Source organism: Pistacia vera, unplaced genomic scaffold, assembly GCF_008641045.1.
Source record: "Pistacia vera cultivar Batoury unplaced genomic scaffold, PisVer_v2 Contig150, whole genome shotgun sequence".
NCBI lineage: Eukaryota > Viridiplantae > Streptophyta > Magnoliopsida > Sapindales > Anacardiaceae > Pistacia > Pistacia vera.
The window spans coordinates 139,208-152,621 of NW_022195577.1; the positions used below are offsets into that span (position 1 = coordinate 139,208).

General features: G+C 34.7%; 1 protein-coding gene across 2 annotated transcripts; it reads right to left on the reverse strand.

Moving 5' to 3' along the window:
- Positions 1-1,176: 1,176 nt before the first annotated feature.
- Positions 1,177-9,853, reverse strand: LOC116124156 (glutamine--tRNA ligase, cytoplasmic). Of its 2 annotated transcripts, none has more exons than XM_031409870.1 (24): positions 9,617-9,853; positions 8,706-8,855; positions 8,510-8,560; positions 8,137-8,208; positions 7,916-8,015; positions 7,603-7,698; positions 6,902-6,963; positions 6,679-6,786; positions 6,488-6,580; positions 6,049-6,201; positions 5,871-5,926; positions 5,218-5,308; positions 5,044-5,130; positions 4,749-4,946; positions 4,565-4,663; positions 3,434-3,565; positions 3,194-3,330; positions 3,000-3,099; positions 2,821-2,916; positions 2,344-2,444; positions 2,159-2,264; positions 1,924-2,013; positions 1,700-1,829; positions 1,177-1,490 (listed from the first exon to the last, which is right to left on the reverse strand). In XM_031409870.1, exons 2-24 carry the CDS (start codon positions 8,838-8,840, stop codon positions 1,396-1,398), a joined length of 2,388 nt encoding a protein of 795 aa, XP_031265730.1. In that variant the 5' UTR covers positions 8,841-8,855; positions 9,617-9,853; the 3' UTR covers positions 1,177-1,395. The 2 variants fall into 2 exon arrangements, with proteins under 2 accessions (XP_031265730.1, XP_031265729.1); XM_031409869.1 differs by having other exon boundaries at positions 8,706-8,858.
- Between the last annotated feature and the right edge of the window lie 3,561 nt (positions 9,854-13,414).

A 13,414-nucleotide genomic window follows, 5' to 3' on the forward strand; every position in this document is an offset into this window, starting at 1 on the left:
AGTAACATTCGAAAGGTTAACGTTATTTGACAACAGTAAGATATATATTTTTTTTTAAACAATTACTGTTCATGAATGGGATGAGAAGTTCCTACTATTCGTAGCAGAAAGTGTGAATGGAATTGTTTTTAAGGATTAAGATCTTAAATTCCAGGGCCACCCTGGGCAATCTCCACAACCCAAAATGCAGATAAAAAGAAGGGGAAATAATGGGGGAACTGTCATTTCAAAGGGGTACGACCAATGATGTTGAAAGGGCACCTTAAACCAGCACCCTGTAAAGTCTAAAGATAATANTCCATGTTTATATGTAATCTCAAAATCATTAGATAATAGTGTGAATTTTCCCTCTTTTTGCTGGAAAACAGTGTGAATGACATTGTTCATAAGTGTTAAGATCTGAAACTAAGGCTAAGCTGAATGTTTTTTTACCAGAAAATTCTATGTTTATACATAATCTCAAAACAGAATGGCACTAGTACAGAGTAACATTCGAAAGGTTAACGTTATTTGACAACAGTAAGATATAATTTTTTTTTAACAATTACTGTTCATGAATGGGATGAGAAGTTCCTACTATTTGTAGCAGAAAGTGTGAATGGAATTGTTTTTAAGGATTAAGATCTTAAATTCCAGGGCCACCCTGGGCAATCTCCACAACCCAAAATGCAGATAAAAAGAAGGGGAAATAATGGGGGAACTGTCATTTCAAAGGGGTACGACCAATGATGTTGAAAGGGCACCTTAAACCAGCACCCTGTAAAGTCTAAAGATAATACAAGTGTTGGTGAAAACCTCAAACACATGGCTGCCATTTGAGAGTTGGATCAAGCATGCCCCCCTTCCCCCAATTTTCTGAACATTCCTTTTCAGAGCACTAAAAGATTTTCTGTACAGAGCATAGATCCTCCTGCAAAGTTACCAAAATTATGCCAACACACAGTGGCTACTAATTACACAATCTCTTAATCGCCTTAATTCAATAGCTCAAAGCTTCAAGAGTTTGTGTGTGAATCTTTCACTTGAAACCCGGTGATCATTCCAAAAGTCGTTTTTGTGCTAAAAGACAGTTTCAGTCAATTTTCTTCATAAATATCTGAAAATCAAGACGTCGGTAAAAGAGAATGACTTGGATACGCAATTGGTAAATTTCAAGGTGATACTGTCAATGGGTCAAAAAAGAAAGAAACATCTGAACTTCCGGAAAACTTTCAACCCATTACAATATTTAGTATAATTGATTTGATCTATCTATCTAATGGTCTGGTAAAAGTAAAAGCTATTGTATTAACTGGTGAATTTTTACAAAACTTATAAAACATTGAACATATAAAAAGTTGGTCATACAGTTTGCCCCATTTCTTTCTCTGCCACAGGTTTCGATTTGCCAGGGTCCTACTTGCCACCTTTACTGTAGCTATCTTTAAGTGTGACCGTCCGATTGAAGACAAGTTTTTCTGGAGTGGAATCCTTATCAACTGTGAAATACCCTGAAATTAAGATTGAAACAGTACAAATAGTTAGATAATATCTAACAAGATGTAAAGCCATTTTCACAGTAAAGAGGTGTCTCCAAAATCACAAACAATCAGACCAATTATTGCATTTACGCTAGGCCTGCTTCAACATCTATCCATTTCAATGTTGCAAATAATTCAGGAATCTGAAACATTAAAAGAAACCAAGGGGTTGAGTTTACCTAGCCTTTCAAATTGAAATTTGTCCCCAACAACAGCAGTATGAAGTGATGGCTCAGCGAAACCACCATGAATCACCTCTTTGGACTTTGGGTTCAGATCAGAGAGCCAATCTTCAAGTTCAGCAGGATTCTGAAGCAATAAATGGATTAACTCATAAGAATCCATAGATTTCCAGAGGGAAAAGGAATGAAAGAAGATAATCACAGAGTAAATAATAGCCAACCTCAGATTTGAACAATTTGTCAAACAATCTGACTTCAACCTTAAGTGGATGAACACCAGGGGAAGGTTCAGCAACCCAGTGAAGAACTCCCTGTGCAATAAAGAGAGAATTTGAACCAAAAAAGAATAATAACAATACCAACCGCATCAATATAATTTCAAAACCCTGATTATTCACAGAACCACATTTATACAGAAAATTCCAGAATGACAAAAGAACAAGAAAGAATGAAAACCTTTGGTTTTGTCTTTTTGGAAGAATCATATTCAGCCCGGATTTCAAGAACAGTCTCATTATCATCAGCTAAAATTGCTTCAGTGCACTTTATAGGAAAAGCATATCTGTTTAAATAAAATGGTTATGGAACCAATTTCTACTCAAGTCAATTTCAAACCAGGAATCATTATAAAATACACATACCTTAGTAGGACAGATTTACCAGGAGCAAGGCCATAATAGTCTTTTGAATCTTTCATTCGAAAATCAGTGCGCTCAATGTACACAACATTTGAAAATGGAACCTGCAATAAGCAGAAAAAGCAGACAGCAGCTGAAGATTAAGAAATAAAACACTTGGAGCAAACTGATGCAAAACCACATTTATACAGCAACCAAAACTGAATACATAATGTCCCTAACAAGCTTAGATCTATTCTTGTCATTGAACTAAATGAAAATCTTAAACGGAAAGCAAATGAAAAAAATCCAATATTTTGCTCATTACCAAAATCCAACCAAAAGTTATGGTATACAAGTTTAGGCCAATGCCATCCACTAAAATAGAATATGAGCTCAAAGCCAAAGCCTAAAAAATGGAAAGTAATTCATGCAACTTGTTCAAATTTTGAAATCATTTTTATTATCTTAAATCGTAGCTGAGTAATCTCTAATATTCACCTTGTAAAAAGCAGATGCATCATCTGCTTGAGCGTCAGGCCATCTCTTGGCATCAAGGTGCATAATTGAGCCAGATTCCAGGTTGGTAATAACTACCTGAGAACAAATTAAAGATGAGTTGGAGACAGGAACGATAAAATTCCCAAAGAAAAAGTACAGACAAGTCACAGGATGCAGACCTTGAGAGGATTTAGCACAACTAATGTTCGAGGCGCTGTTTTGTTTAGTTCTTCTCTTATATGATGCTCCAAACGGTCCAAACGAATCAGACTACAATCACTGTATCACATGAATGACAAATGGTAAGGAAACTAGGAAAAATTAATAACAATCTCTTATGCATAAATATTGAACAAAGTACATAAAGTTGAACCTTCTAGTAATTCCAATTCCTCGAACAAACGAATTGATTGAGGTTGAAGTCACACCCCTACGCCGTAGACCAGCCAGTGTCATAAGACGGGGATCATCCCAACCATCAACATACTTGTTTGTCACCAAGAAATTTAACTGCAACAGAACATCAGCGGCAAAAAGTGTTGGATTCATTGTGAAACAGCAATGAAATGCATTTTGAGGCTTTCTATTAAAAATTGTCAGATATTTTTCTCACCTTGCGCTTAGACATTACAGTGTTCGAAACATTCAGTCGAGAATATTCCCACACATAAGGTTCGTAAAGACCCAATGAATGTAACAACCAGTAATACGAAGCACGACGTGTCTCAAATTCAAGTGTACACAGCTACATTAAACAATTTTGAAGTTAAACAAATATCAACATGCCACTTTACATAATCAACTGAACATAAAAATATTAGGAAATGAACAGAATTTATTGAAAGAGATAGCATGCAAGTGATAGAGATCTCACATAGCATGTAAGAGAAAGTGCAAGATACTTCAGAAATAAACTTAGTTTATAAAAGAGAAGGAGAGCAATCATTTTCTAGTCTTATTTTTAGCAAAGTATGAATTTCTCAGAACTCGGCAATTTTAACAGGCCTAAGTATGAATTTCACAGAACTCAGCAATTTTAACAGGCCTAGATTTTTTATGAGCTTATTAGATAAATAATAATGAACCAGAACACAGATGAGTGGCTGAGAAGGGGATACATTAAAAATATTTCTCTCAAGCAACATTAAAAGCATCACATTTGATAGTTTCTAACAAGAACTTTCAACATAAGAGGATTAAAGTCCAAAGAGAACAAAAAAGGGAGGTAAAAATTACTTGATGCATCCATTGGAATAAAAATACTCAAAAGAACCCCATCACAAAAAAACAGTGCTTGTGATTCTATGCAGTTACAAATGACCAAATAATTTATTTCACAATATTGATACTGTCAGGTCCAACAGACCAATGAATGGAAGTTGTGCTCTGATATCTTCCATCTCTGTTTCTGCATTAAACACGGCCCTACACTAGCACCTAGTCGTTCAGCTCAGGTACCAAGAATAACAATAACCTAGCATTACCAAACATACCAATCTTACTTGGAACTGCTGATCCACACATAACAAGTACGTGAAAGAAGCAAGCATTAGACACAATGGACAATTGGACAGAAAAATAACAAGTAATATTACAAGTTACTTTTACTAAATCAGACAACAAAGAAAGAAGTCCTAAAACATCGACTTCCTATGGGCAACTTGCCGTCCATCAATCAATTATTAATGACAAAACAATCAAATATGAACCAGAAAATGGGATAGACCAGAAGAATATAGCTCACCGAATGTGTAATATTTTCTATAGAATCCACAATGCAATGAGCATAATCATAACTTGGATAAATACACCACTTATCTCCTGCATGTGGATGAGGAGTGAACTGCAAAAGGAGAATCTCAGGTCAGTGAGATATAAAGAACTTAACAAGCTATGGTAATTAAAGATGTTTAAATAATACCACTTGCCTTAATTCGATAAGCGATGAGGTCATACATATTAAAATTGTCACTCTGCATGTCCTGTTTCATCCGAAGTGTCGCTTTACCTTCTTCAATCAAGCCTCTTCTCATATCTTCAAACAGTTTCAATGATTCTGCAATAGGTCTATCCCTCCAAGGGCTATTCATCTTCTTTTCCCTATACTCCTTAATCTCTTCAGGAGTCTAGAAGAATTGGTCCGATGTGAATCAAATTGCAAAATCAAAAATCAAAAATAAAACCATCAACATATAGACATATGAGTTATAACTGAACTCTAACCTGATGATCAACGTAAGCATGACCCCTCTGTATCAACTCCACTGCTAAATCATACAAATTTTGGAAATAGTCACTGGTGTAAGTGATCTGCATCAATTCAGCAGATTTACATGTCACAGAAAAGAAAGAACATCTCCAGACTATATATCACAAATGTAGAGACACAGTCAATACCTTGAAAGGTTCCCAACCCATCCACTTGACTATTTCTTCAATATGATCAATATATTCTTTTTTTTCAGCTTCCGGATTTGTATCATCATATCTGAAAATGACAAAGATCAGTAATCAAAACTCAGAAACATGTGGAACTGAAAAACCATTATCCTTTTCTGATTTGTTAAGTGCAGTGATGAAATTCAGATTTAAATCAACCATTCAAAAACTTACAGGATTAACCAATGGTTTGCTAACCTTGACATTTCTAAGGAAGGGCCATGTGGCAACCCTACACCCAATAAGCTAGACCAGCATGCACAACTGTAACTATAAAACACACCTAGATCTAAGAAGTGCATTGCTTGATTCAACGTGTGACACAACTATGTACATCTTGTTATGTTTAAGAATCACAATGCTTGTGAGTCGACTAACCATAATAAATATAAACGAGAAAAATAATAAAGTTAAACATATAGATGCAAATCATCAGAATACATTAAGGTAGGTGAATGGATGCATCACCCAATATATTATTCAGAAACTGTATTTGGAAAATCAAGGAAAGTAGATTTCATATTCTCAAAATACCACAAAGATTAATCTTACATATAAAATCATAAACAACTCCAAATACAACCAAAGAAGCAAAAAAAGTGAAAACTCACCTAAGGTAGCAACATCCACCTCTCTCCTTTGCCAAACCAAAGTCAACAAACATTGCCTGGAAAGGGTCATAAAATAGTGAACAACCATACTTCAAGCAGGTAGCAAATTCCAAAACTTATTCTCCCTTTTCATCCCTTTACAAGTCACCTAAACCTTGAAACTAAATAAGGCAATTACCTTTGCATGGCCAATGTGTAGATAACCATTTGGTTCAGGAGGAAAGCGAGTAAAGACCTTTCCCCCTGTCACTTTCAGGTGCTTGTCAAGCATCTCCTTCGAATTGCAACACCTCAACACAGTGCCATTACTTAAAGGTATTTCCGTATGTACCTGATAATATACAAAAAAGAGTAAACATATGACTTAATTTAAAGCAACCTGCAGCTGCAAAGCATTGGCTGGGCAATGACCTAACACATAGCCCAGATGACTTATTGATGGTGAAAACAATGAAACCACATATATATCATAACCCATCAATACAATGGAAAAAGTAATATAAAACAAAAAGCAAACAACCACAAGATTGATAGCATAAAAATTTTTTGGTAAAAAGAGGCACAAGAAAATCTATGAATTGTAAATACTAATGCAGAGAACAAGTAACCAAATTCACCTGGATATTATCTACTGGTTGAGGGAATATCAAATATGGATTGAGCTCTTCCTCAGACGGCTGTGCTGGAGCCTCAACCGCGGTTGGTTTATCCTACAGGGTGCAATAACACAACAGGTGGAGAAAAGTTATAACTTATATCCAATAAAAAGTGTGCCTACAAAATGAATAAAGTACGTATGTGGACTTACCTCCACTTTTGCAGGCTTCTCCTTTTTCTCCTTCTTCTTTGCAGGCTTCTCATTATCTGCTGCTGTCCTTTCACCAAGTAATTCATACAATTTAGCATCTATGAGTTGCTGTCAAGGAAGACAACAGAAAATTCAGAATAGTGTCAAAAAGAGATTTATATTCACAAAAAAACCAATACTTATCCAAATTATTGATTTTTACAGGGAAGAAGGAATCATTCACCTTGACAATCTTTGGATCCGCCCATGGTAGCCTCTTCCTAACATGTGCAAACAAATCACCCACTATAGACAAAACAATGTCAATTGCAAAAAATTATTCAAAATGCGCAAGTGAGAAAAGAATAGTGAATTGAACTCCAATTCCCATCCACAAACTCACATGAACAGAGAAAACAACCAGCTAATACCCTTGCTATGCATGAAGGTGTTGATTGAATGTATAGCATTAATAGGAAAATTAAAAAGAAACTAAGCTAAGAAATCTCAAACATGCAGAGAGGGAGAGAAAGTACTCCCTTACAAGTTTCTCTCTTCCCCCACTCATATGAGAGAGTGAGGAAGAGAGAGGATTTATTTCATTACATTTTTTTAATAGCAAGAAATTCTCTACCTTTCTTACAAGTTCTAAACTAGGGATAACTACCAGATTCTGCAACCTTGATAGTCAAAAAATTAATGTAATACGAAATTTGAACCCTTGAGTTTTCCAATCAGAGGTCTTAAACAGAAACATTCCCTCTCTATCTCACTCTCTTGCAGATAGCTATTAGATATGAGTTGGATGAAACCAATATAGAGTATTATAAGACTTCATAATGATGCCAAATAAATTGCACCAAGGAAAAGCTAATTCTAATCCAAATTTTGATCAAACATATTATATTTCTATACAAAAAAAATAAATCAAAATCAAGCACTAACCATTGGTTCGATAACGTAGCTCCAAAATTGAATTCTTGTTCTCTTCAAAGACTTCATTAACCGTCTTTTCAATATCTTCCACAGAAACTTCAACCCCTGTTCAATATACAAGGACAGAGGTGTAATCAATCCCGTACTTTTAGAAGGGAATGTTTCAAATAAAGAAACTATAACCATAATTAAGCTGTCAGTCATATATAGTTAATGATATTGCAATAGTTAACCAAAATCATTGCATCTAGTGACACACATTAAAGCAAAATCCTAAAGCAATTAACACCATGTATCAAAGGAGGAGTTGACTTTATCATACCAACACCACAGGTTTCTTCAAATTCATCGACTTTAAAATTCTCTGCACCAACACTTGCAAAAAACGAAAATGCCGCTTCTAACTGAGCTGGTGTTTTAATCTGCAAAATGCAACTCTATATGAAAACAATACACGCAAAACCTGTTTTCCCACAATCCTAATATATAACCAGACGGCTACACATCAAATACACGATAACTTGATGAGATTGTGCCACAGACCTTGGAGGAGACAACATACTGCAGCAAAGTTGGGCGATGAACAAGGGCATTTGCCGGGTGCTTTGTAGCAACCTGTCACCCAAACAAATAGTACCAAATCCTCAAATAAAATACAAACAAAACTTCACCATGTAATTTTGACTTTTTTGTATTCTTCAAACTTCATCAGAATATATATATCATGCCAGCAACTCCATTATCCAAATTCTCAAATAAAATACAAATTCACTGGGTAATTTTAATTTTCTCTATTCCTCTAACTTCCCCAGAAAGCAAAAAGGTATTAAATATATCATTCCAGCAATTCCATTATCCAGTAGATTTTTCATAAGAAAAAACATGGCTAAAGTAAATCAATGTTCAGACAACTTACAGTGTAAAGTAAATTCCCGATTCTTCGTTCACATCCGTCAGCAACAGCAGCCTGAGATTAACATCATAAGTTGATCACGTTTATTACGATACCGATACAAATAAGCTATCGAAATAATCTAAAAATTGAAACAAAACCCAAATGAAAAAGAAATAAAAAGGGGAAATAAAAAAGAGAGATAAATAGAGTAGAGCACCTCGTGAATGACAGCAGTCAAATTAGTGGTGACCTTGTTGTTAGCGATGGTGTTCTTCGCCGTTCGTTCATCCAAGCCGATCTTTAAGAAGAGCTCAAGCAACTCCTCTGCTTTCCCCTCTTTCACCACTACCATGGTTGATTGTTGTTGCTGCTAAAAGAGATTTTGAGAAGGGTTAATTAATTCTAGAGCTATCTGTTTTGTATCGTAATGTATTACAGCTAGAGAGTTAAGAACCCTAGCCCACTGAGAAGAAGAAGAATCTGCGTGCGTGTGTTTCACTGTTTTGGAGAATCTATAGAATCGATTTGGAAACAGTTCAAGATGTGAGTTTCAGTATATTTGGAAGAATAAATTAACACCCCTAAGTCATTGAGGATACCTGATAAACCCCCTGAGGTAGGGGTAATAACGCAGAACCCCCCACCGTTAGGACTTTTTCGTTAGTTTTAATAGGATCATCAGAGATTAGATGACATTAATGCCCTCAAACATATAATATAATAAATAATAAATTTATAAACATAATCCACCGCAAAACGGATCAGGGACGTCCTTGAATCCACCATAGCCACCCACCGTGCACCCACAACCATCAGCTCATCTCCATCAAAACCACCTTCACTAGTGCTTCCATAAATCCATAAACCCAGATATAGCACAAACAAACAAACTATACCAAAGGCACACAAAATGAAATTCACACCTACTGGCAGACTTATGCTTCCGATCAGGAAAAAAAATTACAGCCATAGACAATTTAGGTTCAAAGCAAAGAAATCCGTGAAGAAAGTTCGTGCAGAACTCAAATGAACACCCTTTGTCAGATTCGATTCTACATTTAATCATAAAAAAAAAAAAAAATCCATGTACGCAGTTTAATGGACAAAACGAATAACAATGAAACTAACCTTTGCCTTCTATTTTTTATACAAATCACAGTTTAATGGATAATTTCCCTCTAAAGCCACCGGTCGTGCTCTTTCTGTCACTGTCGTTGCTTCTTCTACCTCCTTCACAGCCTCTTGGGCAACCACCGCCACCCCTGAAAACAATGATCTCTCGTCTGCCAAAGCCACCGCCAACAAAGAAACAACAATGGAATGAGGGAAAGATGATTGGCAGTGGGGAAGAATGAGCGATAGAATTAACTATTAAGGTTATTAAATTAGGACTGAATTATTTAATTACACTTTGACTGGTTAAAATAAACGTTGCTTCCTTAACAGTACATTGCTGACAGGGGGTAACTTATTATTTGAGAAAATATAGGGAAAATTTTGAAATAAACTCTTTCGAGTTTCAAAAAGGTAAGGTATGAGGTTAGAGTAAATTTTTTTAGTCCCTGTAGTTTTAGTTTTTTACCCTTTAAGGATAATGGTTTCAAATACTAGCGTTTTGGTTCTTCTCGTTTCAAAATACTACTATTTTAGTCCCTTCACTAATAAAAGGTTAGCTGATTATTAAATTTATAATGCCCATTTTAGAAAAAAAAATAAAAAATTACTTGCACAAACAACACTAAATTAATTAAACACATTATAGACTACAAATTCATCACATTTATATAATTTTGATTTTCAAATGTGTAATGTATAATTTTTGTTATTAGTATATATATATATGTATTTTTATTACACATTTTCTTAAAAATGCATTTTTTATATCAATTTTTAATAAAATAAATTTAATATATGGTATTTTTGTCATTTCAATATAAATTAAATAGTCGATGAACCTTTTATTAAATCAGAGGGCTAATACAGTAAGTATTTTGAAATGATAAAGACCAAAACTCTAGTATTTGAATGTCCTTACAAGTAAATTAAAAGCACAGGGACTACAAAGGAATTATCTCGGTAAGGTTATAAATAATTATGTATGTAAAAAAAATTCTTCTTAGGTATAGTTAAATAATAAAATTCCGTATAATTAAATAATAAAATTCCTCTTGTGGTTGTAGAAATAATAGAAATCTCCTTGTAGTTGATTTTTCGATGTTAAAATAAAAGGAAAAGAGGCAATTTGGTAATACTTATTAACCCTTCATATTGATAAATTGTTTATGGTACACTTACATTTCACTAACAACAGTAGAATTTCTATTATTTCTGAAATCTGAGAGGATTTTTGTTATTTGATTAAACCTCAGGGGTCAAGTAAATCCCTGAATCTAAAATTATTGTATGTGGTTTTTGTATCAAGCTCAGGCCCACTCAAGGATATAGCTCGATCCAGATTGAGTTTATCAACTGCGATTGATCGACCCAGCATAAGCTCATCGAGCTATAGCTCGACCCAGCATAAGCTAGTCATGAACAATTTAAGGAGTTATTCAATCAATCCCTAGATTACTTCAAATTCCAGATATTGCGGGAATGACTGGATCAACGGTGATCACTGCGCAATTACAGCGCCCAATCACAAGGATATTGGAATTATGATTCAAATCAGTTCTAATCCCCTAAATTTCGTTGCTTCCTTTATACAAATCTTGTATATAAACCCCCATCAGACAATGAGGAGAGGGTTACGAATTTCAGATAAGAATTGCATTGTAAGCTCCCACAACAAACACAAAAACAAAGTAGACGTAGACTGTTAACCTAACCGAACCACTTTAAAAATCTCCTTGGTTTTGGTTCATTTTATTCATATCCATCGCTGATTATCACTAATCATGCACACATCGATTCCGATCCCAGCAAGGTCGATCGGATCTCGCTGGTTGGTACAAAATTCGGTACCAACAAAAATTATTAAAAAAAAAAAAAGAACTTCCATTAAATCACTTTATTCAATTTTTATAATTATTTGAAATCAACATATGATCATTTTTCATCAATAACCAAACCAAACAGACAATTTCATATTAGTTTTTCAGGTCAGTATTGCAATATAGACACTCATGACCAGTTAGTTTTAATCAATTAACAAAACCAAACACCATATGAAATATCGGAAGAAAAAAAAGTTCAAGAAAATGCCAGTTTATGAAATCACTAAAATTATGGACTTCTTTGAAAAATCTTGAAACTTAGAGAAACGTGAGTATTGAGCTGAAGTTCAGGGACTTGAGCAAACTTGGGATGGGACTGGGTCAGCTTATTGACCCGTTAATTTTCCAGCTTGTGCTTCAAGCAAAAGAATCAACTTTTGGAATTTCTTTACTGAAATAAAAAGATTAAACGTGATTAGTAAGCAGGATAAGAATTTAACACCGTGATTTAATTCTTGATGAATGAATAAATATATTCCTTAATCTTTATTCTGTGTAAGTGATACCATATGGAAAACCGCACCAACCAGCATCGATTCCATCGAAAACAGTTTTGGCTGAATGCCCCTTTTCTGTATGACATCTGACTCAACCTGCAAATGGCAGTGATTATATGAGTCAGTGACAAATTCAGTTGCCAGATATTCTTTTTCCATTTTTATCTTCGTTTAGCATTCTTTTTTTTCTCCGGGGATGATTGTTGTTTATGTACTTCGGTATATGGTGTAATCAATTAATGCATTTACATAGTAAATTTCTTATCCTGGACAATGGAGATTTAATTTGTTTATGTTGTAATTGGTGGATATGGTTCATAATTTGCATGACCTTAGTGGTTTACGGTATGTCTTATTAGTAATTTTGTTTAGAATTGATTTTTAAATATTTGAGTTTTGGTCAGGTTAGATCAAGTTAGCCCAAATGAGGTTAGATTTACTATTATATATACAATATTATAATAGTAAAAAACTTAATGTGAGAAAATATTGAGAGAGGAAAGAAATAGTTAAATTGTCGTTACTATTATTGTATTGTTGCAGGTTTTTGAAACTCAATAAAATCTTCTTTATCTTGAATGATGGACATAATTACTATATTGGATACGAACCGACCAGGGTAAATCGATTGTCTTTTTTACTTTTCTGTTTTTATTATTGTGTGTGTTGGCTTTATTTTTCAATAGTAATGCCATCGATGTCGTCAAATTTGCTTCAAAAATATGGTCACCATTGAAATCCAAGGGCCGATAGAGGGAGATCGAGACAGAGAGAATAAAACCTAATCTTCTCAAAGAAATTGTTAATGCTTGATTTTGACACCAACTATTCACATGTGAGAAATGCTAAGCAGACTTAGAAGTCACACTTGATATGGAAATATTTGGTTAAATAAAAGGTGGGAAGCCATGTTTAAAGTGGTTCATATGTTCAAAAGCGAATCCTACGTCCACTGATATTGTATTAATGAATAAGACCAGGTCACATTAAATGAGCTGTGTTAGAATACAAGGGAGAGAAAGTAAACCATTCTAGAGTGAGATTACCTAAAATAATCATCCCACAAATGAGAGAGAAGCCATCTATTTATAGTGGGATAAACCAAGGTCATGATTACTAAATTCTGCAAGTGGGGTGGATACCGTGCAAATCCTTCTCTACGTCCCATTGCTCACCTGCCTGAGTGATTTCCTCAATTTATGCAGGGATTGGACATGTGGACAATATCCAACCATTCGCTAGCCTAGCACTCACCCATTGCACTGATAGGAGCATGCCACTCACATCATTACGCGACGTGGGTGCGTGTGAACGGTCGTAGAACTTTCCCAAGTTCTGACTATCCCATGCTGACAAGACTTTGTGTCAGCTTTACCTTTTCAGGCATAACAGAAGTCCCCTAGTTTTTAAGGTTTGAGAATCGAACCTTGAGA

Bases quoted from the DNA above. Each gene is read 5' to 3' on its own strand.
- LOC116124156 (XM_031409870.1), bottom strand. From the start codon at position 8,840: ATGGTAGTGGTGAAAGAGGGGAAAGCAGAGGAGTTGCTTGAGCTCTTC. The intron at 4,947-5,043 runs GTTAGAGTTCAG...CAATTCTTCTAG, and splicing joins ATGCTTACGTTGATCATCAG to ACTCCTGAAGAGATTAAGGA. The intron at 1,491-1,699 runs GTAAACTCAACC...TCTTAATTTCAG, and splicing joins ATTTCAATTTGAAAGGCTAG to GGTATTTCACAGTTGATAAG.